Source organism: Sparassis crispa, assembly GCF_003851025.1.
Source record: "Sparassis crispa DNA, contig_000010F, whole genome shotgun sequence".
NCBI lineage: Eukaryota > Fungi > Basidiomycota > Agaricomycetes > Polyporales > Sparassidaceae > Sparassis > Sparassis crispa.
Window position 1 is genome coordinate 1,057,932 of NW_020939758.1, and position 27,858 is coordinate 1,085,789.

A 27,858-nucleotide genomic window follows, 5' to 3' on the forward strand; every position below is an offset into this window, starting at 1 on the left:
TGCATTGGCCCGTCCTCCATGGATACCCGACCTGTCGAACCGCGTCGGCGGTCCATGGCTCCCTCCTCAGGCTCTGAGATGCATTAGGCCCGGCCATGTCAAGGACGAACAATTTGCGTGCAAGAGAACGTTCCAGACCCGAGACTGGAGCTAACTCGGTGTGTGGTATCGACAGACATGTGCGCGTCTGCCAGCTGCGGCGCAAAAGTTGCAGGACAAACGTCTCCACGGAGGAATCTGGTGGCGAGATCTGGATCGTATCGGAGATCAAGTATCTCCTCACGGGCCGTGACGTGCCGCTTGCCGCCTGCAGCTGGGATTTGGAGGCTTGTTTTCAACTATACTATTAATCATATGTAGGCCAAGTTCAAATGCTTGCAGACGACTCACGAGTAACGGCATGGAAAAAAATTCATCCTATGGGCCTCATTATTGTAGCATCTCTGCCAATTACCAATGAAAGAACAAATACTGAACGAATTCGTGATCGTAAATTATGCAGAATATGCGACGTACATGGGATAAGTTGCGCCGATGCAGTGAAATAGTGGTGGTATCAGATGAAATACACTAACGAATGCGATACGATGCGACGTCATGCAACAAGTCCGACATATCACACACTCCCTCTGCCCTTGGTGGGCCCTCAGAACTTGACGAACAGCCCCGGCTCGCGAATAAAGCGCGCCCCCCAGAAGAATGCGGCCCCGACAAGGCATACAACGCCAGAGAAAATGATCATGTGCTGGAAACTACCATGGTCCTGGTTGATGAGTGCTAGACCGCACGGTATCAGCACTGTCTCACAACGGAGCGTGCGAAAATGGCACTCACCACCAGCAATCGGCGGGCCAACGAGTGCGGAGAAGCCGACGAAACCGAACAGGAGACCCGCGCGACCACCGTACTTGGTCGTGTCTGGGGTGAAACGACCAATGCAAGCAGGCATCAACTGTTGAATCATCTTGTGAGCTCATTCTACCTAGCGAAGAAAATGGGAGACCCACAGCAATGAAGGCCCCGCTGGTGAAGCCGTAGAATACAGCCCAGCCAATCAGGCCTGGGGCGCTATCGACGGAGAGCCAGCAGAAGAGAACCATGCCTGCCGTGGTACACGCGAGCGCCATAACGTTGACGCTAGGTACACATCGTTAGCGACTACGATTTCGTAGTGGAGTGAGAAACCTACAAGCCGATCTTGTCAGCGAGGACACCTGGAATGATACGGCCGAAGAAGGAACCAGCATTCTGGATGGAAAGAATATAGAGCGAGACGCTGGGGCTGTAGTTGTGCACGACGGCGAACGTCTCGACGTAGTAGTACGGGTTGTATGCTGGTTTACCGTAATCAGTGCGTGACGTTAGTTAAATACAAGCAAGACACTTACTCCCGAGCATGGTTATGACAGCTCCGAACAGGAAAAGCACGTAGCGGATATCAGTGAAGCCGCCGAAGTCCAACAGGCTGCTGAAGTCATTAAACTTCCGGTGCGGGAGGCGCGACTTGATTAGCATCGTTGCGGGAACAAGGAATGCGAGACAGATGAAGGCGACAATCCGAACAGCCTATGAAGGCAGTTAGACAATGAATAGAGAAGCAAGACCTTTAACGCACCCAAGGAAAACCGACCACCGGAATGAGCTTGTTCAGAGCGATGGGGAAGACCACGCCACCAAGCGAGGAGCCTAAACAAGACAATAAGACAAGTCTAGGGAAATATGCCCCGTGTGCGTACCAGCCGTCGTAAGCCCCATCATTGTTCCACGTTTCTTGTTGTACCAGTGAGCAATCGAGCTTAAAGCAGGGCTGCATAGTGTTGTCAGTCCACGAGGCACACGCTCCTCACAAGGCAAACACTTACTAGAAGACTAAAGCACTCCCTGCACCAAAGACAAGACCCTGCGCGAGGAAGAACTGGTAATACTCCTTGCAGAGCGATGTCATCATGAGGCCGAAGACAAGCAAGAGCGAACCGGGCCCGATGAGCACGGTAGGTCCAAAGGAGTCAAATGCGCGCCCGACGAATGCTCCCTAGAGATGCAAAGTAATCAGACGGATAATTGAAGTATACAGGACCTAAGACGAACTGTAAAGAAAAAGAAGAACAGCTGGAACGTTCCGATCCACGCAATTTCGGAAGGCGTTTTATTCTTCAATTGCACCTCTCCATATCTGTCAATGAAATTTGTTGAATAGGAAGCTTGGAGAAACAATGGTTGAACACGTACTGTGATTCGAAGACGCCAAACGAGTTCATGACCCCGAATTGCACGAAGAGCACGCAGAACGCGCCCCATACAGTTTTCACTGCTTGGGAACCGCCTTCCGGGAACTCCGAATCCACAACGGTATCTGGCTTTTTCTCATTCACGACAGAAGACTGAGACTCGAAGTCGCCCTCGGCCGTTTGTGGATCGTTCGGATTCGGCGCAGACATGTCTTCGACGATGGCACGAAACCCGGGGGTAGAGTAGGAAGAGTGGTCGGGGCGGATCCCACGGTAGAGCCTGAGGTGCTTATTGAACGACACATTCTCCAGGTAGATGAACCCACTTATACTCTCCGTTGACAGACAGAGGGGAAACCACCATGATAATTGCGTCTCCCCGCGGAGAGTTTATGTAAGCGCTGCGTGGGCGGCAGTGGCTGAGCGGTTGTCGAACGCCTCGAAGGCACGCTTGCGGTGGCGTGTGGACCGATGTCCTGCGGTCCGTTCAATTTAGGGAGTAGCCGGCAGGCCGAGGGTATACGTACGCTGAGCTTAGCATTCTCGACGCGTGTAGACACTGTCCGTGGTCGGATGCTCACTGAGACATGCGAACTAGCAGAGCGGATCAGAATCTGAAGCACTCCAGAGCGACCAGAGATCCTCCGGGCAAATAAATGCGGTTAAACGGAAAATGTATCTGGTATCCTGTCATCCATAGAGTAAAACGACCGCAGCCGCATCGATGCCTATGATGGAGCCCCGTAGATTCAAGCAGCCTAGAGCAGAAACTTCCTGGAGCACCGGAGCTCACTTGTCATCTGATAAGTACTTGTCGCCTCAGGGAAGGTGGAAGTGTCGCACAAGGCGTCGACCGTGCACGGATAGATTCAACTTAAACAGGTAGCGGTATTGCTGAGCTAGGTGGACAATAGGCCCAATGACGCTGAGCAGACGCCATAGTGGTATCGACCGGCATGTGTATTACAACTGTGATCCTCATACATCTCCTTCGTTTGCGCAGGAAATGTCGCCTGGACAGACGAAGAAGACGGAGCCAGTTGCGCACCGGAATGCACAGCAAGCACATGTAGTACCCTCTTTGGGAAAACAAAACAGCACCGAACATCATGCATCAGCCGTGTTCAATAAGACCTGGTATTGTCTAGGTGCATCGGGGTCTTCACACATTAAAGAGAGGCAGGGCGACCGTCGTCAGCTTTGCAGACTCGCGCAGCAGTGGGCGTGTGTCGAGCGTCTGCTGTTCATTTCGATTCGACCACGTGCACCGTAGTCGATTCACCCATGATGCATGACCGCCAAATGACTGCCCGCGACAAAACCCACTTTCTCTGCGCAGTGCATTTGCATCCGACTCACATACCGGCAGCTCAGGCTCCGGTCGAGTTAGGCAGGAACAACTTATGAATAATCTTCGACGTATATATGTTAGATTTCACGTGGCTCTCCTTCGACGCTGTAACGAGCAATGGCCTGGCGATAAGTTACTATGCGATAAATATGGAGCTCCTACACCCATATGTACAGCACAGAAGACGGACAAAACGATAATAAGTGAGCGTGTCTATCAATGAGGTCGATAGAGCCCAACCAAGCAGATGGCCCACGCATAGAAATAATTACCGCGCCATGAACAGCTCAGAAATCAAACCCCCACGAGCCAAACCGCTCGGGCGCGTACGCCTCGGGATTGAAGTAGCTCGTCACCTCGAACTCCTTCTTCTTGATCGCGAGCGAGACGTAGGTGTGGATGCCCGTGCGCGCGCCAAGCGGGCGATGACGCCCGAAGATCCCCTCGACGTCCTGCACGTACCCGTCGACCCGCACGTTGCCCCGTGCACGGTGATACGCCTCCATCCCGCGTGCGACGGCGAGGTCGTTCGCGCAGTAGTGGCGCACGGGCAAGTATACCTTTGGGAATGGCTGCGCACACCCAGGCTTCAGCTCGTAGTAGAGTAGTAACCCGGCCGTGATGTGGTTGTCGTTCGATGAGCGCGGGACCAGGCGTTGCTCCTTCCAGTTCGGCGCGGAGATGTCGACGCCCATGACGAGGTGCCAAAGGTCGACCAGTGCCTGTGCATAATCAAAGAGTGAGAGTTGGGACAAAGGAGCATATGCCAAGAATGCAGCACGTACAGCCATCGCATCGTCTATCAGGGGACCCTTGAGAGCTCCGCCCAGCGTCATAAGTCCCTCGAGGTCGGAGAACTTCGTCGACCGCGTGCGCACATACACCTTGATGCGGCTGTTCTCAGGTGCAGCACAGTCCGTCGCAAGAATCTCAATGCCAGGCCGCACGGACGGCGGAAGCGTGTTAAAGTACGTGATGGTGGCTGCATGAGCAACAGAATCTCAGATCGCCGCGGAACCCTGGACTTCCTGCACTCACCTTCCCATGGAGTTGTTAGCCCGGCGTCTAATGATTTGAGCGCCTGCATCGTTAGTTCCTCTTTTGAGATCCCCGTCTCCGCCGCCCTGATCTCCGGCAGAAAGTACGCTTTTAAGGTGATGGAGCCAGTGTGAGAACAGTCAAAGCCTGCGTATGGACATAAGACGGACATCTACGAGAGCGGACGCTTGGCGTACCGAGGAAATATTGAGTAACATGTTTGGTGCCCGAAGCACTAGTCCGACCGTGCCAAATCAACGCCTTGTCCAGCAAGAAGAACCATATGAGGTCAAGGTCGTGCAGCACGGGGCGCAGCTCGTCGATCATCCTGAGCGCCGCGGGCTTCCTGGCGAATCGGTTCGAGTCGATGGGTTCAATCGCATACCGCACGGTAGCCGAGCCGTCAGGACCGACAATCCAACTAACTTCTATCGGAGTGTGGTCATCCGTCTGCATCAACGATTCGTCAAAGAGAGGATGGCGAGTAATATTAATGTGGAACGCACCATGTACGATTTGAACACAGGCTTGTTGTGCCAGTCTGGACGAGGTCCCATGAACGGCAGGACGCGGACATGGAGGAATAGCATGTGAAGGAACTGGACGTTGACACTATATCCCAGGCGCTGGAACATATTCGCGAGGACGCGGCCGGACGTCTCCCACCAGAAGCGTTCATCCTCACCGAACCTAAGAGTCTATATAGCGAGAGGTTAGCAATAGCCAGAGGGTGAGATACATGCACCCATAACGCTCACCGAGTTCAGGATATCGTAGACACTCTGAGATACAGTACGACGGGGAGCCTTACGGTAATTAACCGCAATGGGAGAGATGGGAGCAGTAGGGACTATAGGAGCAGCAATCATGGCTACACGAGAAGAAAGAAAGAAAGAACGAACGAAGAGAGAGAGATGGGTAAGGGTAACCGCAGAGGGGAAGGGAGATGTGGTCCTTTTATACTTTTGAATAGTGCCCAGAGGGCCGCGGAGAATTCAACCTGAACAAGTTTAAGGTATCACCATCAACAGACAATATTCGGCATGCTAAAGCAATGGGACCGCCCAATGGCGAACAGCCCAACGACTCTATTTGTTCCTGGGAGAACACCGCTTTTCCTCGGATCGAGGATCAACGTGCCTAGTGTCTTAACCAATTAGCTAGGTACATTCCGCGGTCCAGAGGTATATAGCGTAAGGAAAGTCTCCCACGATCAACAAGCCCGGGGAGCAATCACAAATAGTAGGAGGGACATGGCGCGGGGGAGAGACAGCTTTCGTTGCATAGAGCATAGGATACGAGAGAGAAGCCTAGAGAAAGGCCGACACCAAGTATGTATGGGTCTTATATCGACGAGGACCTGAGAAGACTTTTGAGAATGTTCTCGCATGGGATTGTTCCGTGGATAGACAGCGCGCAACTCAGGCTCTGTCTTGGCCGTTTGTTCGTGTAGCCGACACTGCCTGCAACGTAAACGAGCACATCGGAACAGATGCAGAGCAGCGGATCGAACGGGAGGTGCATTGCTCTTGCCACTTGCTAGTAGCACCCGGGACGCGCTATGTCACACGTCTCACGTGCAGTACGCGTCCGTGACAACTGTTCCTTACGTAATTGACTCCTTACACAACCGTTAGTTCACGGTGGAGGGTCGAGCAACCTTGACTCGGATCTATTGACAATATGTGGCCACCTGTCGCTGTATCTCCTTTGGTTCCTGACAGCTTCACTGAACCCGCGGGCACTCAAAGGTTTGGCTGGATATCCAGATATGATATCTCGCCGTCCTCCGGCGCCTCGTGCTCATCGTCACCTGCAGTATGCGGACGTGCGCATATCGGTGCTGTACTTCGAAACCACACAGTCGACAGCTCGACCTTGTCGGTACTTTGAGGACTCTGCCAATCAGAGAGCACTGTTGGGCTTGGGGTGGGCGCCTCGTCTCGCCAGAGCTCGCATAACCGTATTTTGGCCTATATATGGTGTCCCGAGTAGGCGCTAGGTGCATCGTCTGCGGTAAGCCATTAAATAACCAGGTGGATCGTTCTCGAGTACAAAGATGATTGGTCTCAAATTCGCCTCTTCCCTATCTTGTCGGCGGCTGTCTGCTCTACTAGCACTAACAACCCAGCATACCTATCTTGTGTCTCTATTTTAATTACTCGTTCCACGACAAGCCTTGTTGCGGTACGTTACGATCTTGCGCTCTCACATGCGCCGTATGGATGACCAGGAGCCGTTCTAATTTCCTCCATATTGACGAACTCACCACATAGGAAGTGTTAACTGCATTCGCAGACCTTGAGATACTCCTTCAGATGCTCTCGATGACTACTTGTTCTGGCTTGATGACCATCTTTTCGGTCATCCTTGCGCTGGATAATACTGGGTAGGATCACTGACACCGTCGGCTCAATTTACCTACTCACTTCACTTACTCCACTCTTAGCGGGTGTCTTTTCTTCAGTTGTTGCTGGTTATCCAACATTTCAATATACCTCGTATTGGTACGCTCAATCCGATATTCAGTAATTGCACCATTCATGACTCGATTTGAACGGCAAGGTCGAACAGTGCTCTCACACCACAGCATGTCATTAACTTCTGGCAGTAGCTGTGCCAGCAGTTGAGGAATGTGTCTGAGCGTTGAAAGTTTTCTAGCAAGGAATTTACGTTACACAGAGGTCTATGGCCGTGCCTTGATGTCTTGAGGGGATCGTCGGCCGAGTGTATTTACAGGCTTCGATCTTGCGTTCCCATATGTCGAGCCTCTCCAGGATCCGATACAACTTGTTCAGCGCGATTCAACTAAGGACAACAGAAAGATTGAAAGCGTTCTTGGAATTGGTCGAGGCGTTACAACACTCCAACAAGACTAGGGCTATTGCCCCATTGGCTCCCCCAAATATGCAAAGATTCTCCGGTTTGCCACTTGAGGCGATACCGATTGTCGCAGTGGATATTGGATAGTTCGGCTGGTCCCTCTGTTGTGGAGACCGCAGGCGTGCGGAATTGCGAAGAGGTGTCGTATAAGCGAGGTTAGTTACTTGCAAGTGTTAGGATCGTTCTGACTATTGGAGCTGATCTTCAGTGGTTAGATGTGGTCTGCCGTGGTCTGCCGTGGTGCCTGAACGTGATCTGTATACCTTGGCATACCGCTAGACGGTTTCGGGAGTGCCAGGTCATCAACACGGCGCACCACTACTTTGATCTACCTTGTCTAAGCACACGCGCATCCATGACTGTCAAGCTTAGCAAGCTCACGGCAGCTATACCAGGACAAAAAACACTGCGAAGAATTTTTGGTCGCGCGCGATGACCCATTTCGCACAAGTTTGTTCCTCTTCGGACATCTGCGCAGGGAGGGTATGAAGTATAAGTTAAACATCCAGTCTCGTTCAAGCAGGAACTGTGTGTTTCTCCAAAGCCAGATTTCCGTTTCGCGCTCGCTCCCACAGATATATTTGTGATTTCATCCGTTGAATTTTTTGAGGCCTCGATATCTACGGGACGGCGCGATAAACCGGGATGGTTCTCTGTAGACGAACCGTCAGCCATATGGTTAAAGTAGAAATTTGTTCGCCCATATCCGACAAATGGAGAAGGTTCCAGATCTCGAGAGTTGAGCGTGCTTAGACGCTTTGTGGATATCTGTGCCACACACGGATCGGTGGGGCTCCTCGAGGATCGAGCGGAAGTTGTGGCGACCTTAATATTGATCCAATCAGCCGCTGGCCGTGAATCGGGAACTTGTCCAGCTATATAACACGTATATGGGATTTAGACTTTCAGGCCCTACCACGACTCAGTGCACCCTTCGGTATCAGATGTATGTACACTACCATATTGACCAAGTGCTACGTCCATGACTGTCGTTCTAGCAGAGCCCGCAAACGTTCACGTTGCTTCCTTCCAGCATTTCATCACCGAATGCAGACATTTTTCAAGATGGGGCGGTTTCCGGCAGAGGTCTGTGACTCCGTTATTGATTATTCTTCGTGGGACCCGACCTCCGACAAACCTGACTACGGGGCTCTGAGGTCTTGTGCTCTCACATGTAAAGGCTGGCTTCCTAGAAGTCGTGCGCACATCTTCCACACAGTCGAGCTAAACACCCAAGAGAAGCTGGGGTGTTTTACGCGCTCGATCGAGACGTCGCCTGCCCTTGGTGATCTGGTTCTGAAGTTAACCATAACTCATCCCGACGACGACCAACCGTTCCATCTAATGGTCGCCTTCCCCACCAAGCTTGCGGCGCGGCTTCCAAAAGTGAAATCGCTTGCCATCGAGTCGCCCCATGCGGAGCCATCCGTAATCCGTCTCTCTCCAGAATTCTTTCAGTCCATGTCCAAATTCAGCACCCTGACCCTTCTGCGACTGTTTCACGTCGAATTCCATAGCTTCGATGACTTTGGCAGCCTGGTATGCAGCTTGCCCAACGTTATAGCCATTGAGTGCTGGAATGTAGCCTGGTCAGAATGCGACGCCAATCCATTTTCGGAGACGGCATGCCCGAAAATAACTAGTCTGAAAGTGAGTATTTACTACCTATGTCTACTCTCTTCCCTACGTAATTGTTGCTCTCCAGGTTGACGACATAGAGCCCACCGGGTTAACTCAGCTGCTGCGTGCAGTCGGATCCTCCATCCGGCATCTGACGTTTGCAGCGGATAACGAATGGCTGGAGTCATTTATATCAGGTCAATTTTTCTATCCTCCGCTCTACGCAGATTAACCTTATTTTTTCCACAGACGAGGGCATGTCCATGGCATACTTGACAAGGCTTAAGTCGCTCGAAATTCCAATACGCCTTGATCGCGCCGATTTCCGCATGATGAAGGCGCTGCTCACCCAATTTACATGTGATCAACTTCTTGGCAAGTTGACCTTCTCTTTCCACTACGGCTGTACCGATACACCACTGGAGAGTGCGAAATGTGCTCTCTCAGGCCTGCAGCGCACAGGCATCGAGGATATCTTGACCTGGCCGCAATTCTCCGAACTGGAGGAAGTAGTCTTCCGGTTCTCCTCCGTGCGCGATACCGACTGCCTTGACCGGAGTTGGAAGATGGAGCTGATTTCTATGCTACCGCGATTGCAGCAGCGCGGAATTGCGCAGGTGGAGTTGTACGCATGAAGAATGCGGCAACGGTACACAAATGGGCCCGGGCTGTGTATAGGTGTCGATATTTATTCAGACTATGTAATTCTGCACTGCCCAGAGTCGTTCGCATGTGCTTATTCTGCATAGTGATATAGATCGCAGGTCATCGTTTCACGCAAAACTTGTCCTATGCGTATCTAGAAGCATAAACTACTGTGCGACTCTAGCGCATGACCCCAGAATGATTCATCTCAACTCAAAGGATGCACGAGAAGCCACGCCACTGATCGACGGATCCAAGAAGAACTCGATGAAGCTGATGCGAACCCTTCTCAATTCCAACTCCTTCAACAACATGGGTACCATCAGGGACGTCCCTCCCAGCTCAAAGAACGTCACATCTGATCCTGGCGAGGTCTGCCTTACACCAGACGGCGTGGCATCAATGACTGTGAGCATGGTGCAGCGGACAACGGCCATTTTGTCTTCGCAACTGGGAGCCCTGACAACGTAAGCGTCCAACGCCGCGCAGATCTGCAGGGGCGTCGAGGAGCTGCCAGCGAGCATTGCCAGGGAGGTGCGCATGGCGGTCTCTAGGGCATTGACAAGTGAGTCGTCGTAAATATCCGACGCCTCGAAGCGTAGCCGCATGCCTTGTCTCTTCGGGAGCAGCTGGTAGCCAAGGAGCAAGTCGAACTGGTATCTCGCGACTATTAGTTGCATTAGAAGGGGGGACGAGAGGTACGCTTACATTTGACCCTTCCGGTGCGACCATCACACTCTCCACCTCAGCACCAGGGATGCGCAGCTTCGGAATGGTCTCGTTCTCATTTTCCACAGACAGCATAACCTGGAAAAGAGGGTGCCGACCCAAGTTACGCGGAGTCCCGACATGCCGCACTATCTCGTCAAAAGGAACACTGAAATGCAGAGAGGCTGCTCGTTGTGAGTCCACCACTGAGCGAAGCAATTTCTCCGTCGACGTTCGGTTGCCATCATGTAACTGGTGACGGAAAGGAACACGATCCAGGAAGAGACCACATAGCTCGTACTCCTCTGCAGTCCGGCGATTCGCATGAGATGCACCAACAACTATGTCGTCCTGGTGAGCAAACACCGAAAGGACAAGAATGAGGGCGGCGCTGAAGAATTGATGGAGTGTTACCCCAACGGCAATCGCTGCCCTTTCCACAATCTGTCGCAGTTCCTCTGGGAGGTCGAAGAAGCGAGATCTGCCAGCATAAGACTTCATTGCGGGCCGTGGGCGAGAAAGGGGAAGGGCGATGCAGTCCGGAATGCCCCGCAGGTAGCTCCCCCAGAACGCCAACATCTCGGGTTCATGCTTGCGCGATGCGGACGCTGCCCATATCGGATAGTCCAACTCGCGAGGGCTTGGAGTTACGTACGTTCCTCGAATCATTGATGTGTACACGTTGGATATATCTTTCATGACGAGGTCAATACTCCAATCTATATTATCCAATGTCAGGATTGCACGAGTAAACAATATAATGTGGTACTGACGGTCCACAACGATGTGATTTGCAGCGAACAACACCGAGGTCGTACTATCCTTGGACGACAGACGAACGCGAACGAGCGGTCCAGCAGAGATATCAAAGACATAGTTCAAATTTGTATGCAGAGTATCGTTAAAGTCCTGGGGCGATACGATTAAGGCCTGCGGAGAAGGGCCTGAGGTTTCCCGTCGGGGCTCTCCTTTCTCATCCACAGTATACCTCGCACCGAAGACGACGTGACGTGCAATAACCAAGTCGAATGCCTGCTTCAGCAGATCGACATCAACTGCTCCCTTGATAGTGTATAGTGCGGAGACCGTGAAAGGTGTCTTGACGGTTGCCAGCTGATAACCCAGCCACATGCCTCGCTCACTGTGCGATAACACTCCAATGTCGGTCACTTCAACGGCGCTGTAGGTAACAGTTTGCGTTGTTGCCAGAAGATCGTCAACAGCACGTGCAAGATCGCGCAGGACGGGATGGATGATGACCAGCGTCAGCGGAATCTTGATCTTGTACAAACGCTGCAACGCCGACACGAGCCTGATCTGGTTCAGGGACGTGCCCCCAAGTCGCAAAAAATGCGCCATGGCAGAGACATCCTCTGAAGTATCCAACATATCCTTCCATATCTCAGCGAGATGCTGTTCGGTTTCGGTCTTCGGGGGCTGAAAATCTCTCGATTCATCCTGCGGCAATGGTCGCGCCATTAAAGCTTTGCGATCGATCTTCTGATTGGCCGTCATAGGTGGATTGTCCAATGCGATGATCCATTTTGGGACTGCGAAATGTGGTTCAGTCTCCATCAGACGTTCGCGCAGAGATCCTGTGTTGATGCTTCCTGGGGTCACATACGCGACCAAACGATCGTTGACAACTTCAGACGTCAGCCAAGAATCAGTATCGAACCGTGAAAAAATAACCTGTTGATGTACGCACGAACAACCGTGGCAGTTGCCAGAGGAGTGCCCATGAAATTGCTTGCCTCTCGGATCAGCGCGTTCTCCACTCCTACTAAACTGAGCCGGAAGCCGCCCTTGAGTTTGATGAGATCGTCCATTCTAACGGGGGCCTCAACATGAGTTATGTGCATTCGGACAACAATGCCTCGTTTACCTGCCCACGTATTCCAGCTCTCCCTTCAGGTTCCAGCGACCGATGTCTCCAGTACGATAGATTCTCTCTCCAGGGTAGCCGAACGAGTCAGCAATGAATTTTTCGTTCGTTGAGTCGGGTCGACCGACATAGCCACTTGTTGGGGAGCTTCCACCAATCCACATCTCACCAGGAAGACCAACAGGTACTGCACAACAAGTTCAGCGCTCATCCAGAACACGCAGGCGTACAGCTTCGCCTACCAGGAAGACAGGTATCCGGGTCAACGCAGTAGATCCTAGTGTGCAGGAATGGTCTTCCTAGTGCTACTGGTTCACCAGGTGTGAGGTATTTGAAAGTTACCGCGATATGACACTGCAGATCAAGCACTCAGTGTAGTCAACAGCGTAGTGAAATTGAGACAAATTACTTCAGTCGGCCCGTACATGTTCCCGACAGTCCTACCGACAGACCAGGTATCTGCCAAACCTTGCGGAACAGACTCTCCGCCCACAACAACCTGAATTCGTGCGTCAGAAGAGGATAAGTGTCATGTCACTGTTGTGACATACGTATTCGATGTTCTTATGCTCAGCCTCATCGAGACTTGCCAGGGTCGAAGGAGTGCACATAACGCAGTGTACGTGTTTGAGCTGCTCTAACGGGTCATCCGGATCCTGTAACACGACCGTTCCACCGTATAAGAGCGGTCCGAAAATACACATCAGATGTCCGTCGAAGCCTGTGAGGAAGCAACGTTAAGTTTAGGGAGATTTCTTTGAAGGTGACTCACCAAGTGCCATCATCAACCCAACCCGACGACCAGGCGCAGCCCAAAGGTGGCCGTAATCGCTCATGAAAGTGGTGTCAAGTCCGCCATGCAACATAGGCACTCCTTTCTGCAAGCAGTATCGCAGGTTACAACGATTTAGTGATGACGTTCTGAGTACAGTCAAGAAAGAGAAACTATGCGCACCGGTACTCCTGTCGTTCCCGATGTGTAGATGTAGACCACAACATCCTGTGTTGTCGGTCTAGCGAGCGAGACGGGTGGAGTCTTCGCCTCAACCAGTTCCGCAACACGGAGTAGCTTCACTTTGAACATGGCGCGATAACGCTCAGTAGCTTGAGGAACCAAGAGTATGCCGACATTGTCCCGCTGTTCGAGTATCCAGGTCTGACGTTCGAGGGGATACTTGGCGTCAATCGGCAGATAGGTTCCGCCCGCTTTGAGAATTCCACAAACACCAATCAACCACTCAAAGTTGTGCATTGCGAGTATGCCGACTGTGGAGCCAACTGTTACGCCATGATGCGAAGCAAGGTAGTAGGCAACAGCAGAAGACTGTCGGTCCAGCTCTGCGTAGCTCATGGAGGCAGTACCTTGAGCAATCGCATCGAGGTCCTTGTGCGCCGTCATAGACTGCTCTAAACGATCCAGGATAGTGACCGTCTGACGCTGTACCTCCGTGTGGTGGCTATTCAGTCCGTGCGTCAGGAATTGACGCTCCGTCGCATCCGTGAGCTGGACGCCCTTCACAAGAGAAGCCGACATGAAAGAAGTGACAGCATTGCAGAAATGCCGGCCCATATTCTGTGCATACGTCTCGTGGATCCGCTGTGGCTGCTGGCGAAACCTAACTATCGCAGTCTGCTTCGCACTCCTCTCGAAAGTGATCGTGAAGGGGAACTCTGTTTGCTCCGTAGTCACAGAATTCAGCATCTGCAATCCAGTCGCACCGCTCGACGGCGTCACCTCTGAGGCGAAGTCGTCGGAGAACGAGAATCCAAAGTCAAACAGGTTCTTGTCTGCTGGTATATCTAGCGCCGTCATTGCAGAGCGGAGGGACGCCCATTCCCATGAAGTTAACGACATCACCTGTTTTGACGTAGCCTTCACGAAATCCCTGACAGACAGAGAATCGTCTTCCAGGTTCACGTGGATTGGCAGGGTATTGACAACTGGGCCTACGACGCGCTCTGCATCGAACATCGTCGACCGTCCTGTGAGTACAATGCCAATATTGGTATCACGTTTGTTCGTGTATCGGCAAAGGACAACAGCAGCTGCCGCAATGAAGACGGTGGTCATCGTCACAGAGGACTGTCGCGCAAACTCGGCTACAAGATCCAGAGCAAGCGAAGATTCGTAGACAATTTCGTGCGCCACAGGAGCGGACGTCAAGAGACAAGGTAGGTTGATCGGGGCGACTGGCTCTGCACCCTTGAGGCTCTCTTTCCAAAAGGAAGTTACCTTCTCTTCGAGGTCACTCTGCTTGCGGACGATCGATCGCGCGACAGACGCAAAGGAGCGAGCGGGTGACAGGGGCCGTTGCGAATCATTGTAATCCTGGATCAGTTCATCGTGAAGGACCGTGGCAGAAAGACCATCAATCAAGCCGTGGTGAACAGTCCACACAAAAGAAGCCGTGTTTGACTGAGAGGACACGAAAAGTGCGAGTCGCATCAGCTTCCCCGGGAGTACAAAATCGTCAACGCTGAAGCCGGTCTTCAGGTCCTCTTCGACGTACGCGCCCAGAGCAGCCTCCAGGTCCGCATCACTCTCGAACTCACGCAGACTGTAGTTCAGCTCGGGGATGCGGCGATGCACGATTTGTACGCCGCTCGAGCCATGTTCGAGGTGGAAGGACGATCGGAAAATCGCATGTCTCTGTGCAGCGAGTCTCCAAGCGTGCACGAATCGCGCACGGTCAAATGGCCCATCCAAGTCTTGAAGACTGCTGCGAGTCTGAATGGAGTATACAGTGGGCTTCGTCGCAGTGGTCATGAACATACCCCGTTGTACCGGGGTCAGCGGCGCAATATCCTCTGCAAGGACATCGGCGTCTGGGCCAAGAACCTCGCGCAGGAGAGCTTCGTCCTCGTCTGTGGTAGCCTGCTCCTTTGATACACTTGGCGCAGAAGAAAGAGGCGTCGCCGCGGCAGCTATGGCCTCTATGATGTTGAGCCCAATGACATCCAGGAAGGTGATGCTGAATCCTGAAGCGCGAACGAGCGATACCAGACGAATAGCGCCCAACGAATCTCCACCAAGTTCAATGAACGACGCATGGACACCAACCTCGGAATGCAACCGAAAAAGTGCACGGAAGCCCTTTGCAACGGCACGCTGTGCTTCATTTGCAGGAGCCGGGCCGTATGAGGTACTGTCCTCCTCCAGCAACTGCTCAATAAGAGCCTGCACGCCTCTGCGATCCGTCTTGTCATTCGATGTTCGAGGAAATGTATCCAACGCGAAGATCTTGTTGCAGACCATATATGCAGGAGTGTGCATAAGCAATCGCTCACGGAGCGCTTTCGCGTCGACATTCGCAGGGGTCACGGCGCCGATGAGACGCCCACGAATCATGAACGCCTTGGCGTCAGAGACAGTGTCGTCGTTCAGCATCGCAGATTCGACATCGCCCTCGAGATCTATGAGGAAGCCGCGGTTCTTAACTCGCCTGGTGGAACGGAAAATATAAGATGATTGCACCCTGAGATGCTACCAGCTTACCAGTCACTCCGCCCGAGGTACTCAAGCGTGCCGTCTGCCGTCCATCTCGCCCTAGTTGTACCATAAGTAAGCATCGACAACAAGACGAGAACACGTACAAGTCGCCAGTGCGGTACCACTTCCCGGTGCCCTTGATCCCAAGCGTCTTCTCCACCCACTCGAGCTCCACGAATTTCTCGTCAGTCAACTTCTTGTTTGCATAGTACCCTCTCGCAACACCCCGTCCACCGATCACCATCTCGCCCGACACACCGACGCCTACCGGCTTCATATTCTCGTCCACCACAAGCACGGCATACCCCACCAGCGGGCGTCCGATCGTCACCTGTTGGGAGTCGGCATGAATTTCGATCATAGTAGCTGCGCACGTCGTCTCCGTCGGGCCATAGCAGTTGAATATCCGGAGCCCTTCGCGAGCCCAGCTCTGCACGAGCGACAGCGGGAGCGCCTCCCCACCGGCGAATATGCCTCGAATGCGGGGGTATTCCCCAGGTGAGAGCGAGGAGAGAAGAGAGGGAGTGAGCGGAACGTGAGATGCGTGTTTTGCCACCGAGGCAATGCTGGACTTGTCTGCAAGGCAAAGCGTCGCTCCGTTACAAAGACAGCTCCACAAGGCACCGGAGAAGGCTAGTTCATGACGTTAGGACTCATCGTAGATTATTCAGCAACGAGCATACCGTCGAATGCGACTGAAAAGACAAGGAAACAGCGGTCTCCGGGTTGTACGCCCATGTTTCCCGGTTTGGCGTGTTCAGAGCGATGAGCATATTGAATCAGGTTCTTGTGATCGACCATCACGCCCTTCGGAGCACCGCTGGTTCCACTCGTCATGATCACGTATGCAAGACGGTTGGAAGACGGTACAACCTGGCCAGATGAAGGAGCGATGGCCTTTGAAGCTTCTGTATATATGACGTTCTTGGACATATGAGCTGGCACAAGTGTAGCAAAACCGGGGTCTGAGACCACGACAACCCTGGGCTTGATCGTGGCGAAGACGGTATCTATGCGATCTTGCGTCCATTCCTCTGCATCGCACGGAACGTACGCTCCTCCTGTAAATAAGATTAATTTCTAGATAATGAAGTAGACATAACCAATCGCACCTGCTTTCACGATCCCAATTATACCAGCAATCGCTTGGGGAGTCCGCGATGCAATCACAGGCACTAACTCTTCACGCTCAATTCCCGCAAGTAGTAATTGATCCGCGACATGGTTGGCCAACTGGTCTAGCTCGCGAAATGTGAGCTTCACGTCGGTGACACCGAGCTCTACAGCAATCCGATCCGGGTGGGTCCTCGCAATTGCTTCGAAATCCGTGTGGATGCCTCGCTGGGCATCGGCGTGAAATTGGTGGAGAACCTGGGGAAGGTCAAGTACTCCTGAAAACGACACTACGCGTGCCAAATCGCCCAACTCGTCGAAATGCTGGTCGTCAGGACCTCTACGTTCGAAAGAGAGAGTATCCGCAGGCAGACTGGTTGATACGGCCGCAGACATGTTTGCAAACGTAGTGGGAAAATCTAGGCCGACTTGCCTTAAAAGCAAGGAACAACACCGATCCGTGCGCGGATCCCATTGCGCACCGTGGATTGACTTGCTAGACACAGAGAGAATAGGAAATTGAAACGTGCGATCATTGGTTCCTCAGAGCACTGCATCTCCGGCGGATATGGGCATCACTCTGACGCCTAGCGGGATTGATCTTCCAATCGTAGACGTCCACGGAAGACTGCAAAGCCACGGATGAGAGTATATCGGTCCAGATACTCCAGGTGTGACCGAGATATGCAGTCGTAAGCTACAAGCCGGAACGTGGTTTTGAGGCTAGTTTGTGCCAGATACAATAGGTCGCTCAAGTCAGATTCAGGAAGACTGAACACAGCGGTCGAATGCTGTTGAGCGGGACAAATCGTATGTACGAGACAGAGTGGATCATGATGCTCTCGGAGTCTCCAAGTTTATTCATTATTATCATAGACAGTTGAATTGTAAGTCGGGAGACTTCACTTGAGTACATGTCAGTGGATTTGACGACTGTGAGGGTCACTACGGAAGACTAGTGGAAGAACACTAGCGCGAAGCTCGTTCGAGTCCCAGATCAAGGAGCGCTCCTCGGGGGCTAGTACATATCGCGATCACGTTTCAATTAGGACCGCTGTCAGCGTTGTACCTCCAATGTCCATCACTTTTCAATTGCAAAGGCGACACGCATTTCGTTCCAGCGGTTGTGCAGTCACGTATAAAATTTCATCGTCTTTTATGACCAGACGACCCTCGCCAGGAGCTTTGTTTTTGTTCAAGAAAATAGACAGAACTCGACTAAATTTTCTGAAGGTACATTGGGAACTGCTACAGGACACCACTTATTCGAACGCGTACTCGTGAGCCTCATGCTCGGGCTTCAACGTCTCCGCATTGTACGCGATCACCCCGACCATCAGTCTCTTATCCACCCGCCACAAGAGCCTCCACTTTAGGGCGTGCGGCTTGCCTTGCTCTGGGGCCTGCACGACGTTCAAGAGCACGTTCTTCTCGTTCAACGCGAAGAACTGCGCGTCGTCCCCTCCCTCGCTCAACGCCTGCACGTCGAACACCACTCCATCTGTCACCCGCAGCCTACATCCCTTGACCATCTCGGGCCTCATCACGAAACCATGCGCAGACTGTGCGTCGGGGAAGATGGTCTTGATGGCTTCTGCGCGGTCGACCTTGCGGATGACGGCACCCGCGCCGTCTTGGGCCCAGTGAGCTGACTTGGAAAAGGGCTTCGCGTCCGACTCATCACGGAAGATGATGGTCTTGAGCAGCGGGCCCTTTGCACCTGGCACGGCCATAAAGAGCGGGAGGACGGAGAGTCGGATCTGTTCGTTCGGCTGGAGGCTGATCTGGCTGACGACGGGCGCACCCCACTTCATCTGGTTCACGGCGCACGTCCCGTGTCCTGGAAGAAAGGTGAGATTCTAATGCGACAAGACTGCAAGTTCGCGTACCGTACGGTGGATAGCCGAACAGTCTGACGGTGGCCATCATTGGGCCCTCAGGCAACATGGCGAGCCCGTCTTCAAACAGGTTCTCCGACTTGGATATGACGTACGCCTTGTGCTCCTCTCCGCTCTCCTTGAAAAATCTGTGCGCAATAAGTCATCGAACATCAAGAAACGACTTCATTTTCTCGGGAGAATCTCACCTCTTTTCATGGGCGACTTCACCAGCCTCATCGCGATAGAAGCGACGCTCGCCTGCGAAGTGCTCCACCACCGGGAACACGCCATCCTTGGGCTTCGTCATGTCGAACGCCTGCGAGTAACACCCGTTATCGTGGAAGATAAACTTCCACGACTCCCACATCTTCTCGGACCAGAAGGCATCGTCGTCGTTCGTGTTAAGCTCCTCGACGCTTTTTGCGTCATAGTATGCGAGCACGTCGGCAAGGATGCGGCGGTTCTCTTCGTAGGCTGTGGTGGACATAGTTGGATCGGGGTATGGAGGATGTCGTCTGGTGCTCGAGATCTCTCGCAGTTATAATCTCCATCCATGGTGTGCCATTATTCTTCAAGTTGAATTCCACCCCGGCGAGAGGGAACGGTTCGCGCAGTCACATCAAGAACAACACAGCAGATGCCTGTCGCGTACAAGGCGACGCGCCAAGCTTTCTTGCGCGCTCCGTGGACACAATCCGCGGATAGGTGATTAGCGCTCACGTGATCGCGACGCGTCTCCGCGGATAACTTGCAGGTCGCGTCGAGACTCACTTTCACCTGCGTGGATCACTGCGCTCGTTCCAGACGACTCTATCTATTGACTATATAGCAACTAGCTCATCTGCTCACAGTCCAAATCGTCACAACACTCGCCTTCCACAACAGCCACCTATTGCAATTCCCCTTCCCCCAAATTTCAAGAAACAATGGTCAAGTACGACGAGTTGACCCGTGTCGGCGAGGCGTGGGTTACCATGAATGGCGAGGCGCAAGTCTATTATCCTCTTCTCCAGTTCAGCAGGTGCTGACGGAACACCAGCTTCCGCAAAGGCTCCTTCTACGTGGGGATGGTGAACGGGTTCGCGTTCGAAAAGCTTGCAGCGAACCCTACAGAGACGGCAGAAGAGGACGCTGACAAGATCGTCTCCGACATCAACAGGCTGCCTCTCATCAACGCTGGTGTGTCTCCTCTATCACTGCTGTTCTCGCAGGATCACTGACGCGTCACCCAGGCGCCTTCGAGTTCTTCACGTAAGCATGCGCGCTCCAGAAGCTTACGGCCGCTCTGACATAGTTCACAGCCCCATCGAGTGGCTGAACCGTGGCGGCGAGGGCCGCGCGCTGATCTGCCTTGTCTACCTCCGCCGCGAACCGAAGGCGATCACGCCCGAGGTCCAGAAGCAGATCAACTTCCGCGCGAAGACGGGCACTCCCCTCTTCCGTTCGACTATTAAGAAGGTGCTCAGCTCCCCGTCGTGGTATGAGTATAACTAGGTGTCCATACGTATAACGCGGGAGTGGATGTGGTTGTAATCTATAAAATATTTGGTTCTGTTTATGTCATTCCGTGTGTTTGTCGGTTATTGAGTGATTTCTTGTTGTGATGACGTCGCCTGTCTTGAGCAAGTTCTACAATAGTCTGAGCCGTCAGCATACAATGCTATGGCGTGCATAGAGTATTAAGTTGCTTGGACAATCGTGTGGTGATTTCGAATTTCGTAGATGTGCCTCCAATTACATAGTTTTGACGGCACTGTCAAGGTCCTTGGTCGGTAGACCTGTTCGAATTACACGAGTGGATCGACTGACATGGTCTCCACGATACTTCGTAGTTGTTCAGGCTAAAGCCCCGCTCCGTAGTTCGCCATATTCACCTGGAAATCGACGTTCATGTACATTGGAATGTTATGCACTCTGAATCGGATCGCCTGTGTACGTTCAGACTTCAAGCAATTGTTCCGCACTCTTGAGGTTCATACCGACCTTAAGCCTCATCAAATCAAACAATCATATTATTCATACAACAAAACTCTGGAACTGCGTTACTACCTTTGCTTGACCTCTCCTTTAACACACGGCTATGCGGTTCCCTCCTGAGGGTGCGCGACAAGCTTCAGGCCGCTAACCTGGTTATTCTTGAGCCTCTCCAACCCGTCGACTATACCTGCCAATCCGTTAGGCAAAACTTCAACGCGGTTCGGCTGACCACCAGATAGCCACATCAGTAACGCGATTGAAGAGGAGAAGGCAAATTCGCGTGCCTTAATTGCACCCTGTTCCAGCAGAGCCGTGAACCTACTGAAGAAGCTGGCGGCTGTCTTGCGGTTCCGGGCACCATGTCCGCTTCCAAACACATGCACGACCTTCTTCTCTGCGACCTTCTTCGCGGAGTCTATTGCCTCTTGTCTAACGATCACAAGGGTACCACCTGGGGCGAGCACATCGTATGCAGCGTTCTGCGTGTCACTCTCACTCACTGCGTCGTATACCAACTCCACAGGAGCGGACGTAATCTTGCCGACGGCAGCGACGAGCTCAGAGGCGGAAAGCTTGCGGTCTAGGACGTGCGTCGCGCCGAAGAACTTCAAGAGGTCGGTATTATGCAGAGATGCTGTGGCGATGATGGGTGAGAAGCCTGCGAGCTTCGCAACCTGGATCACTTTTATTGAGGGTTAATTCACGCTGATATATAAGCTGTTAAGATAGTGCGCACCGTATTGACCCACGGAAGTAGCACCGCCGAAGACTACAATGGGCTTTCCGGCATATTTCCCCTTCCCACTCTCTTCCCAGAAAGGCGTCAAAGCCGCACTTTTGGCCGGATCATCTTGGTTGAACAAGCCCAGCACAGCGGTTACGACGCATGCGGGGAGCGAAGCAGCGTGATCGAATGAGATGTTGTTCGGGATCTTCGGGATGGACGCTCAGACAAGCGTCAATGCATAGTACACAGAGCTACACACCTTCGCCGTTATGTCGGCGACAGCGATGAAGTACTGCTGAAAAGTGGCGCGTGCATTATCGGGGTTGCCTTCAGTCAGTCTGGGAGAACCGGTCGGCGATTCTCGTCGATACGCAAACAACGCTCTTGCACAGAGAACTCACACACGGTCACCGACGGCAAACCCACTCACGCCCTCTCCAACTTCCTCTACGATACCAGCTGCATCTGCTCCCAGGACTGCGGGAAAGTCAGTGACGAAAATGCCATAGCTCTGGACCTTCCAGTCGGCAGGATTCAATGCAGTCGACTCTGTCTTGACGAGCAGCTCGCCGGGGCCGGCTTTCGGTACGTCAATTGTACCAACCGCGAGGGAGCCTTGCTTGGACTGGAGAAGAAGGGCCTTCTGCTCGGAAGGCATGGTAGGCTGGTGGTTGATGCAGGTTCAGCGGGGGCACTTACTGAGACTCATCGCGGGCGTATTTAAGGATTCACCTAGCCTCGGCGAATGCATGTCGAGTCTTGTCGGCAACGCAGTACACGAATTCGGGATTTTCCGAAAAGTCGATCTCAGAAACGCGTGCATAGATCTGGCATCCACGACGCGTCGCGCGCAGAGGTTGTCCGAAAACTCGGAGACGTTAGACCCCGCTGCAGTCTTTTTTTCTACTGTGTAACTGAACTTGCGGAGTCGAAAGTTATGCAGGAATCTAAATTTGATTTGTTTGGCCCAAGGTTACTCATTCAAGTGGTGCAATCCACATTCTTGAGATGTTCTCGTCGACAAGTTCTTCTCAAAAGTACTCGGTGCCTTTCTTGCACGAAGAATGGATTGGGACAGGAAGGGAATATCCAGTGAATCCACCCTTGCACATCTACCAGGCTCAAAAGGACATGCTTTCCATACCTAAAAAAAATTTCTAGCCCATTCAGCTGCATGGTGGGGCTGATAGGCTGCGAATGGCGATGCAGCTGTTCCGCAAGCAGGAGAAGACTCAGGGAGGCGAAGGTGATCACTAATTGTACTGTCGAGTACAGTAACATAGTAATTATATTATGTGTCTTGTACTCATTCGCTACAGCACACTAGACAATGGTCCGGACAAAAATCAGTCTCTGTAGAGGCCATAGAGGGAATCCGGACAAAAAATGGTGTTTCTGGGGGCCATCTTGACGATCCGGACACGAAATATGGTCCCACGAGGCCATCTCCGCAATCCGGACAAACTTTGGGCAAAATTGGCATGGCCGGACGAGTAGGTACTGATGATGGGTGACCACATTGATTCAGCCATTCCACTGGAGATGCATGCATTCCACTCAGAAATAAGAAGGATCAAGAGTATATTTTCAAAACGCGTATGCACCCGGTGAGCTTTGATTTGTGATGATAATTGAGGCGGTTTGCAGTTCGTGTCCGACAGTTAAAAAAGAGGAACTGCCCAACGTGCGTTACAGGTTTCAGAAAACAATTCATGTCATGCGAAATGTACACGGCTTGAATAATATGTAGATAGCAAACAACATAACCCGGATCCGGCTTCACAAAGGTGTGAATCTTAAGAGCGCCTGTGGCGTGACAGTGAATTGTGCCTTATCAAACCCGATCTCCCCAATAGTTTCGATGCGGTACTTCCTCAGCGCCTTCATCGCGACGAGCTTGACAATGAGCAGCGCGAAGTTCTTTCCGAGGCACTGGCGTGGACCAAGGCCGTAGCGCCAAAACGCATGGCGGTACTTGTTGGGCAGCATCTCGGTGAAGCGGGAGGGGCGGAAAGTCTGCGCGTCCGTGCCCCATACGGAGGGGTTCGTGTTCAGATGATAAGTAGACACGCACACGGACGTTCCGCGGGGCACACGGTACCCGCTGATTGTCTTATCGACGGATATCACTGCTGGCGGATCAGCCATTACTCGACGCTGGTCAAGGAAAGGGCATCTTACCTTCGGGGATGTTGTACCATAGCACGGGATGCAGTCGTGCGGACTCGGAGTGCACGAGGTGTAGAAGATTCGTGGTAGATGAGAGGTAAGTCTCGAGCGCCTTCGGATTGGACTCGTCGACTGCCAGTACCTCAGCACGCACTTCTTCCTGTATCTCTGGGTAGAGTCCGAGGTCGACAAGCAGCCACGCCTGTGCGACGGACGTGACATCAATGTTGGCGAACAGGATCTCATCCAGAGTTTGGTGGAACTGAGGCGAAGTTAGTACTGAGTGGATTTGTTAAACGTTCATCGCGCACCTCGTCTTCTGAGATGAGTCCATCAACAACAGATGTATACATCCGTGCAGCCACAGTGTCGTGTCCACGCTATTATTGGCGAAAGATTAGTACGTAGTTATAAGTTGGTTATAAGTGGACGTTAGGAACACGCCTTTTCAGATTCAGCAACGATCTCCCGGTTAAATGACTTATAGCCGTCCTTGAACGCACGAAGGCTCTGGTTCGCTGCCGTGGGCATGAAGCGGTACCACCAGTGGGTCGCATACGAATTTCCGATCGCATTTGCCATACATTCATCATGAATCGGATGGAGTGCCCACAGCCTTGCGTACCACTCTCAAATGGTTAGTACCGACATAAGGTGGGAATAAGTCAGACTTACATCGGGTGTCAAGGTCTCTCCGTAAGTCGATTTTGAGATGACCTTGAACGGCAGCTCTTTCGTGGCTGCAATAGCCTGGATTTCAAATGGATCAGAGGGATTTGGTCCCATCGCGGTCGCTTGGGGGCTGGAGCGCAGTGCGACAATCCATTCGACGAAGTCCGACTTCATGTACGGAATCGCATCTAGGGCCATTTTCTGAGAGGAGAGATTATAAGTGCCTAAGGGGTAAGTGTAAAACCGCGAAAAATACCCACTCGTACAAAATGCGGATCCAAGGAGTTCCTGATGCGTTTCCAGGAGTAACCATACTGAAATCCTACAGCCTTGCTCAAGAATCTAGATATGTAGGTGATTAGTAGAAAACGCAGCAGAATAAGAAGAATCCTACCGTGTCATATAGTCTCCGAAGCTAGCGCCCAAGGCTTTCTTGTGAGCCTTATCCTCGTCCCGCCCCAATGCATCCTTGTAGTACACTTTAATATCCTCTGGCGACGTCAGGACACTGAACGGGTGTCAGTACGATGCAACTGATTGCAACTGCGGTCTTTCTTCCGGCACGAAATCGCTCTCCGTAACGCAACACGCACGAATGACACTCACAGCTCACGGATTTTGCCCGCCTGGAACGTGTATATAGGGCCCAGCTCCTTCAGCAACTGGTCACCTATCTCCTTGCCATGACTAAACCGCGAGAAACGCGTGTCTTCGTCCGCGTGAGGCAGGGCTTCGCCTCTCCCGTTGACGATCGGTACGCTGGAAGGACTTTGCGCAAAGCTCCTTCTGAGCTTCCACGAAACGGCAACCAAAGCAGCCGCAAGCGCGTATATAGACCAAGAGATTGGAGCAGAGGCATAGGCATTCACAGCTGGAATGAGATACGACGTGAATGTCATGGTTGAGTTTGCTGCATCCATGACCGGAAGGAGAACACAGGCGAGAAACGACGATGTTAGATGTTTTATTGCAAAACCATGACTATCCCGGGAGATGGAGAGGTGTCACTGGAAAAGAAAATACAGCCTGGGTCAGCGTAGTCCTCCACGGACAAACTTTCGTCTCGCGTCGGGTGCGTGCACGCTAGCCGCGGATGTGGATAGATAGCGATCATCTTGTTCTCAAGGGACTGCAGACTGCGTTGGAGATGTCGACAAGGGGAGGTGCAAGGAGAGAAATAGCTGACCAACACTATAATATACATTGGCGCCCGCACCCACAAGCGCCCACAAGGCGCTTTCATCTCACTCAGCAGTATTGAACGTCATAGCATGAATACGTTCCATTTCGAACGGTACAGACATGGCCACAGAATTACGTTCCAAATCTCCGCCAATAGACCATTGGGCGACTTAAGCATAAACCTGCTCTCTGAAACCCGGAAGAATCTGCGCCGTCTCGTGCTTCAGATCACCGCGAGCGATATTGTTGACGCGTTGCCATTTCTGCTTCGCGAACGTCCACTCTGTGCACCATGGCGGACAGAGTTAAGGAAAGTATGTTTCAGCACAACAATATGGCTGAAAAATATTATGACGAACCTTCCATGGTCGGAACCTTGTGGCCATCATTCTCGAAGTTGTTCTGGGTGAGACCCTCTTGCTGAAGAACGGGCGAATCCTTCACGGTAGCAAGCACCACCTCGTTGTTCGGACTGTGTAAGAGGCATGAGTGAAATGCTCCCTGAGTGGCCCAGGGAACCGCTTACCGAGAGAAGTAGAGCAGCCCGAGCCTATCGACATGCTCCTGATCCTTCGGAGGAGAGGTAACACTATTCCCATTACCTGGTAAGATGAATCTACATAAATTTAGTGAGAAGACACACCGGTGGATGGTGCTCTTGACGTATCCGCCAGTGAGGAAGTTCAATGCGTCGCAGGTGTTGACGGTGATAGTGCCGTCCTGGGGCTTAACCCATTTCCACTCGCCGTTGATTGGGTTCTTGATCTGCAGTGCCGCGACAGGCTGACGGAACAGCAGCGTGAAGGAGCCGAGGTCTACGACCATGTAGCCGTGGGGAATCAGCGTCGTATGGGGCCAAATATCAGGGATGCGCACCCGTGTGCCCATCAACCCACTTCTTCCCGATCTTCAAATTCTCTTCCGGGGTGTATTTAGAGTACTTCATGTAGCGGAGGTGGTCCTAATGAAATGCGGTCGGTTACCGTCAAGCGAAGGCTCCTCGAAATTGCTCACCTCGCTCTTCACATCATACCTGTGAATATTGAGGAAGTAGTCCTCTGGGAGCTCGAGCGCAAGGGCAAGCAGCACGTGGAGGGGATCGAGGACCTCAGTGTGAAGGGACTAAATCCATACTATCAGCACCATAAAAGCGGCTAGATAGCCAATGATGTACTCTCGCAAACTCTTCGATTTCAGAGATATGCTCTTGGATGATAGCCGGGTGCTGGTGCTCAAAATCGCCGTTGAACTCTGAGATACTAGCATGAATACTCTAAAATGCCGCGATATAAAAAGAGAATGGAGCTCACTCGGAATGTTGTACACCTCAACACGGTCTCTCAGACCAGACACGGGATCAAGACTGCGGCAATTGACGATGAGTTCAAAAATATCATAACTATGAGGCATAGCTCGTACATCCTACGGCCGGCGGGGACGTATCCGTTGTAGTAACCGTCCTCTGATAAATTTGAGGTGAGCTCGACGATGGTAGCACGTATACGTCAAATGACACACCCAAACCCTCCGGGACATACTTGAGCTTCTCCTCCAGAGGGAGCTCGTAGAACTGCTTGCCGACGGAGAACTGCCTGTTCACGCGCTCCTGCGAGATGTTGAAGTTCTTCACGTAGAAGAATCCATATTCGCGCACGGCCTTGACGAAAGTGGCTGCAAGTGCCTTTTTGCCCTCTGCAGTGGCGAAAAGATTGAAGTCGAGCGTGACAAGATCAGCCCAGTCAAGATCCTCCTGAAGGACAGACAACGATCAGCGATCCTCAGTGATGTGCTCTTCACACAGACGTATCACCAAACTACAACATACTTTCGTCTCGGGAACGAAGTTAAATGAACCGAGTTCAGGAACAGGAACTGGCATCTTCCTCTGATTACAGTGAAGTTAGACGGAGATGAAGCTGGGTCGTTAAATGTGAAGATGCTCCAGTTTAAGCTTCTTCAGCATTTCGACCTTTTCAATCATTTCATCTCAGAGACGGCCATCTTCCTGGGCGTTATCGTGCATTGTCTATTAGTGGCTTATCCGAAGACGAGAGCGTCCTTTGCAAGTAACCGGCACACTCTCACCTCATTGCAGAGGGCGATGGTGTTATCGGATGCAGCGGTGCTAGGCGTAGGGCTGTCAAACTGGCTCCTCCAGCAAGCAAATGATCTCATCTGAGTTGCGCTCTTTCCCAGCACAAGAACTTCTATGCATGGTGTCGCCTTCGGTCATGCTGGCGTGCTCTTGCGACAAGATCAAGTGACCGCTCGGCGCAGTGGTCCGCAAGCT

General features: G+C 52.3%; 8 protein-coding genes across 8 annotated transcripts; 2 read left to right on the forward strand and 6 right to left on the reverse strand.

Annotated features, from left to right (window-relative positions):
- Positions 1-646: 646 nt before the first annotated feature.
- SCP_1203610 (Aspyridones efflux protein) lies at positions 647-2,438 on the reverse strand (the record flags this gene model as incomplete). The annotated part of the gene is made up of 10 exons (XM_027763243.1): positions 647-777; positions 835-952; positions 1,008-1,137; positions 1,190-1,334; positions 1,389-1,566; positions 1,616-1,686; positions 1,737-1,807; positions 1,863-2,032; positions 2,089-2,173; positions 2,230-2,438. The coding sequence occupies 10 exons, from the start codon at positions 2,436-2,438 to the stop codon at positions 647-649; spliced, it is 1,308 nt and encodes a 435-aa protein (XP_027619044.1).
- Positions 2,439-3,866: 1,428 nt separating this feature from the next.
- SCP_1203620 (4-O-dimethylallyl-L-tyrosine synthase) lies at positions 3,867-5,486 on the reverse strand (the record flags this gene model as incomplete). Its single annotated transcript, XM_027763244.1, has 6 exons — positions 3,867-4,301; positions 4,365-4,561; positions 4,618-4,764; positions 4,815-5,067; positions 5,124-5,315; positions 5,376-5,486. 6 exons carry the CDS (start codon positions 5,484-5,486, stop codon positions 3,867-3,869), a joined length of 1,335 nt encoding a protein of 444 aa, XP_027619045.1.
- A 3,079-nt stretch (positions 5,487-8,565) lies between these two features.
- On the forward strand, positions 8,566-9,755 carry SCP_1203630 (hypothetical protein; the record flags this gene model as incomplete). Its single annotated transcript, XM_027763245.1, has 3 exons — positions 8,566-9,150; positions 9,206-9,317; positions 9,370-9,755. The coding sequence occupies 3 exons, from the start codon at positions 8,566-8,568 to the stop codon at positions 9,753-9,755; spliced, it is 1,083 nt and encodes a 360-aa protein (XP_027619046.1).
- Positions 9,756-9,968: 213 nt separating this feature from the next.
- Positions 9,969-19,328, reverse strand: SCP_1203640 (Nonribosomal peptide synthetase 5; the record flags this gene model as incomplete). The annotated part of the gene is made up of 18 exons (XM_027763246.1): positions 9,969-10,418; positions 10,474-11,192; positions 11,247-12,119; positions 12,182-12,303; positions 12,359-12,545; positions 12,601-12,712; positions 12,768-12,857; positions 12,910-13,079; positions 13,131-13,236; positions 13,314-15,801; positions 15,855-15,905; positions 15,953-16,481; positions 16,532-16,909; positions 16,961-17,334; positions 17,395-17,457; positions 18,240-18,801; positions 18,851-18,987; positions 19,048-19,328. 18 exons carry the CDS (start codon positions 19,326-19,328, stop codon positions 9,969-9,971), a joined length of 7,692 nt encoding a protein of 2,563 aa, XP_027619047.1.
- A 439-nt stretch (positions 19,329-19,767) lies between these two features.
- On the forward strand, positions 19,768-20,335 carry SCP_1203650 (hypothetical protein; the record flags this gene model as incomplete). Its single annotated transcript, XM_027763247.1, has 4 exons — positions 19,768-19,805; positions 19,881-20,020; positions 20,074-20,092; positions 20,143-20,335. The coding sequence occupies 4 exons, from the start codon at positions 19,768-19,770 to the stop codon at positions 20,333-20,335; spliced, it is 390 nt and encodes a 129-aa protein (XP_027619048.1).
- Positions 20,336-20,919: 584 nt separating this feature from the next.
- Positions 20,920-22,203, reverse strand: SCP_1203660 (Dehydrogenase orsE; the record flags this gene model as incomplete). Its single annotated transcript, XM_027763248.1, has 5 exons — positions 20,920-21,042; positions 21,103-21,500; positions 21,555-21,750; positions 21,805-21,883; positions 21,947-22,203. 5 exons carry the CDS (start codon positions 22,201-22,203, stop codon positions 20,920-20,922), a joined length of 1,053 nt encoding a protein of 350 aa, XP_027619049.1.
- Positions 22,204-23,324: 1,121 nt separating this feature from the next.
- On the reverse strand, positions 23,325-25,306 carry SCP_1203670 (Cytochrome P450 monooxygenase lepD; the record flags this gene model as incomplete). The annotated part of the gene is made up of 8 exons (XM_027763249.1): positions 23,325-23,674; positions 23,727-23,976; positions 24,026-24,094; positions 24,159-24,341; positions 24,390-24,587; positions 24,647-24,728; positions 24,781-24,894; positions 24,993-25,306. 8 exons carry the CDS (start codon positions 25,304-25,306, stop codon positions 23,325-23,327), a joined length of 1,560 nt encoding a protein of 519 aa, XP_027619050.1.
- A 432-nt stretch (positions 25,307-25,738) lies between these two features.
- Positions 25,739-27,447, reverse strand: SCP_1203680 (UPF0676 protein; the record flags this gene model as incomplete). Its single annotated transcript, XM_027763250.1, has 11 exons — positions 25,739-25,851; positions 25,928-26,040; positions 26,095-26,157; positions 26,212-26,383; positions 26,445-26,529; positions 26,583-26,690; positions 26,743-26,819; positions 26,879-26,931; positions 26,988-27,030; positions 27,087-27,318; positions 27,394-27,447. The coding sequence occupies 11 exons, from the start codon at positions 27,445-27,447 to the stop codon at positions 25,739-25,741; spliced, it is 1,113 nt and encodes a 370-aa protein (XP_027619051.1).
- Positions 27,448-27,858: the final 411 nt, after the last annotated feature.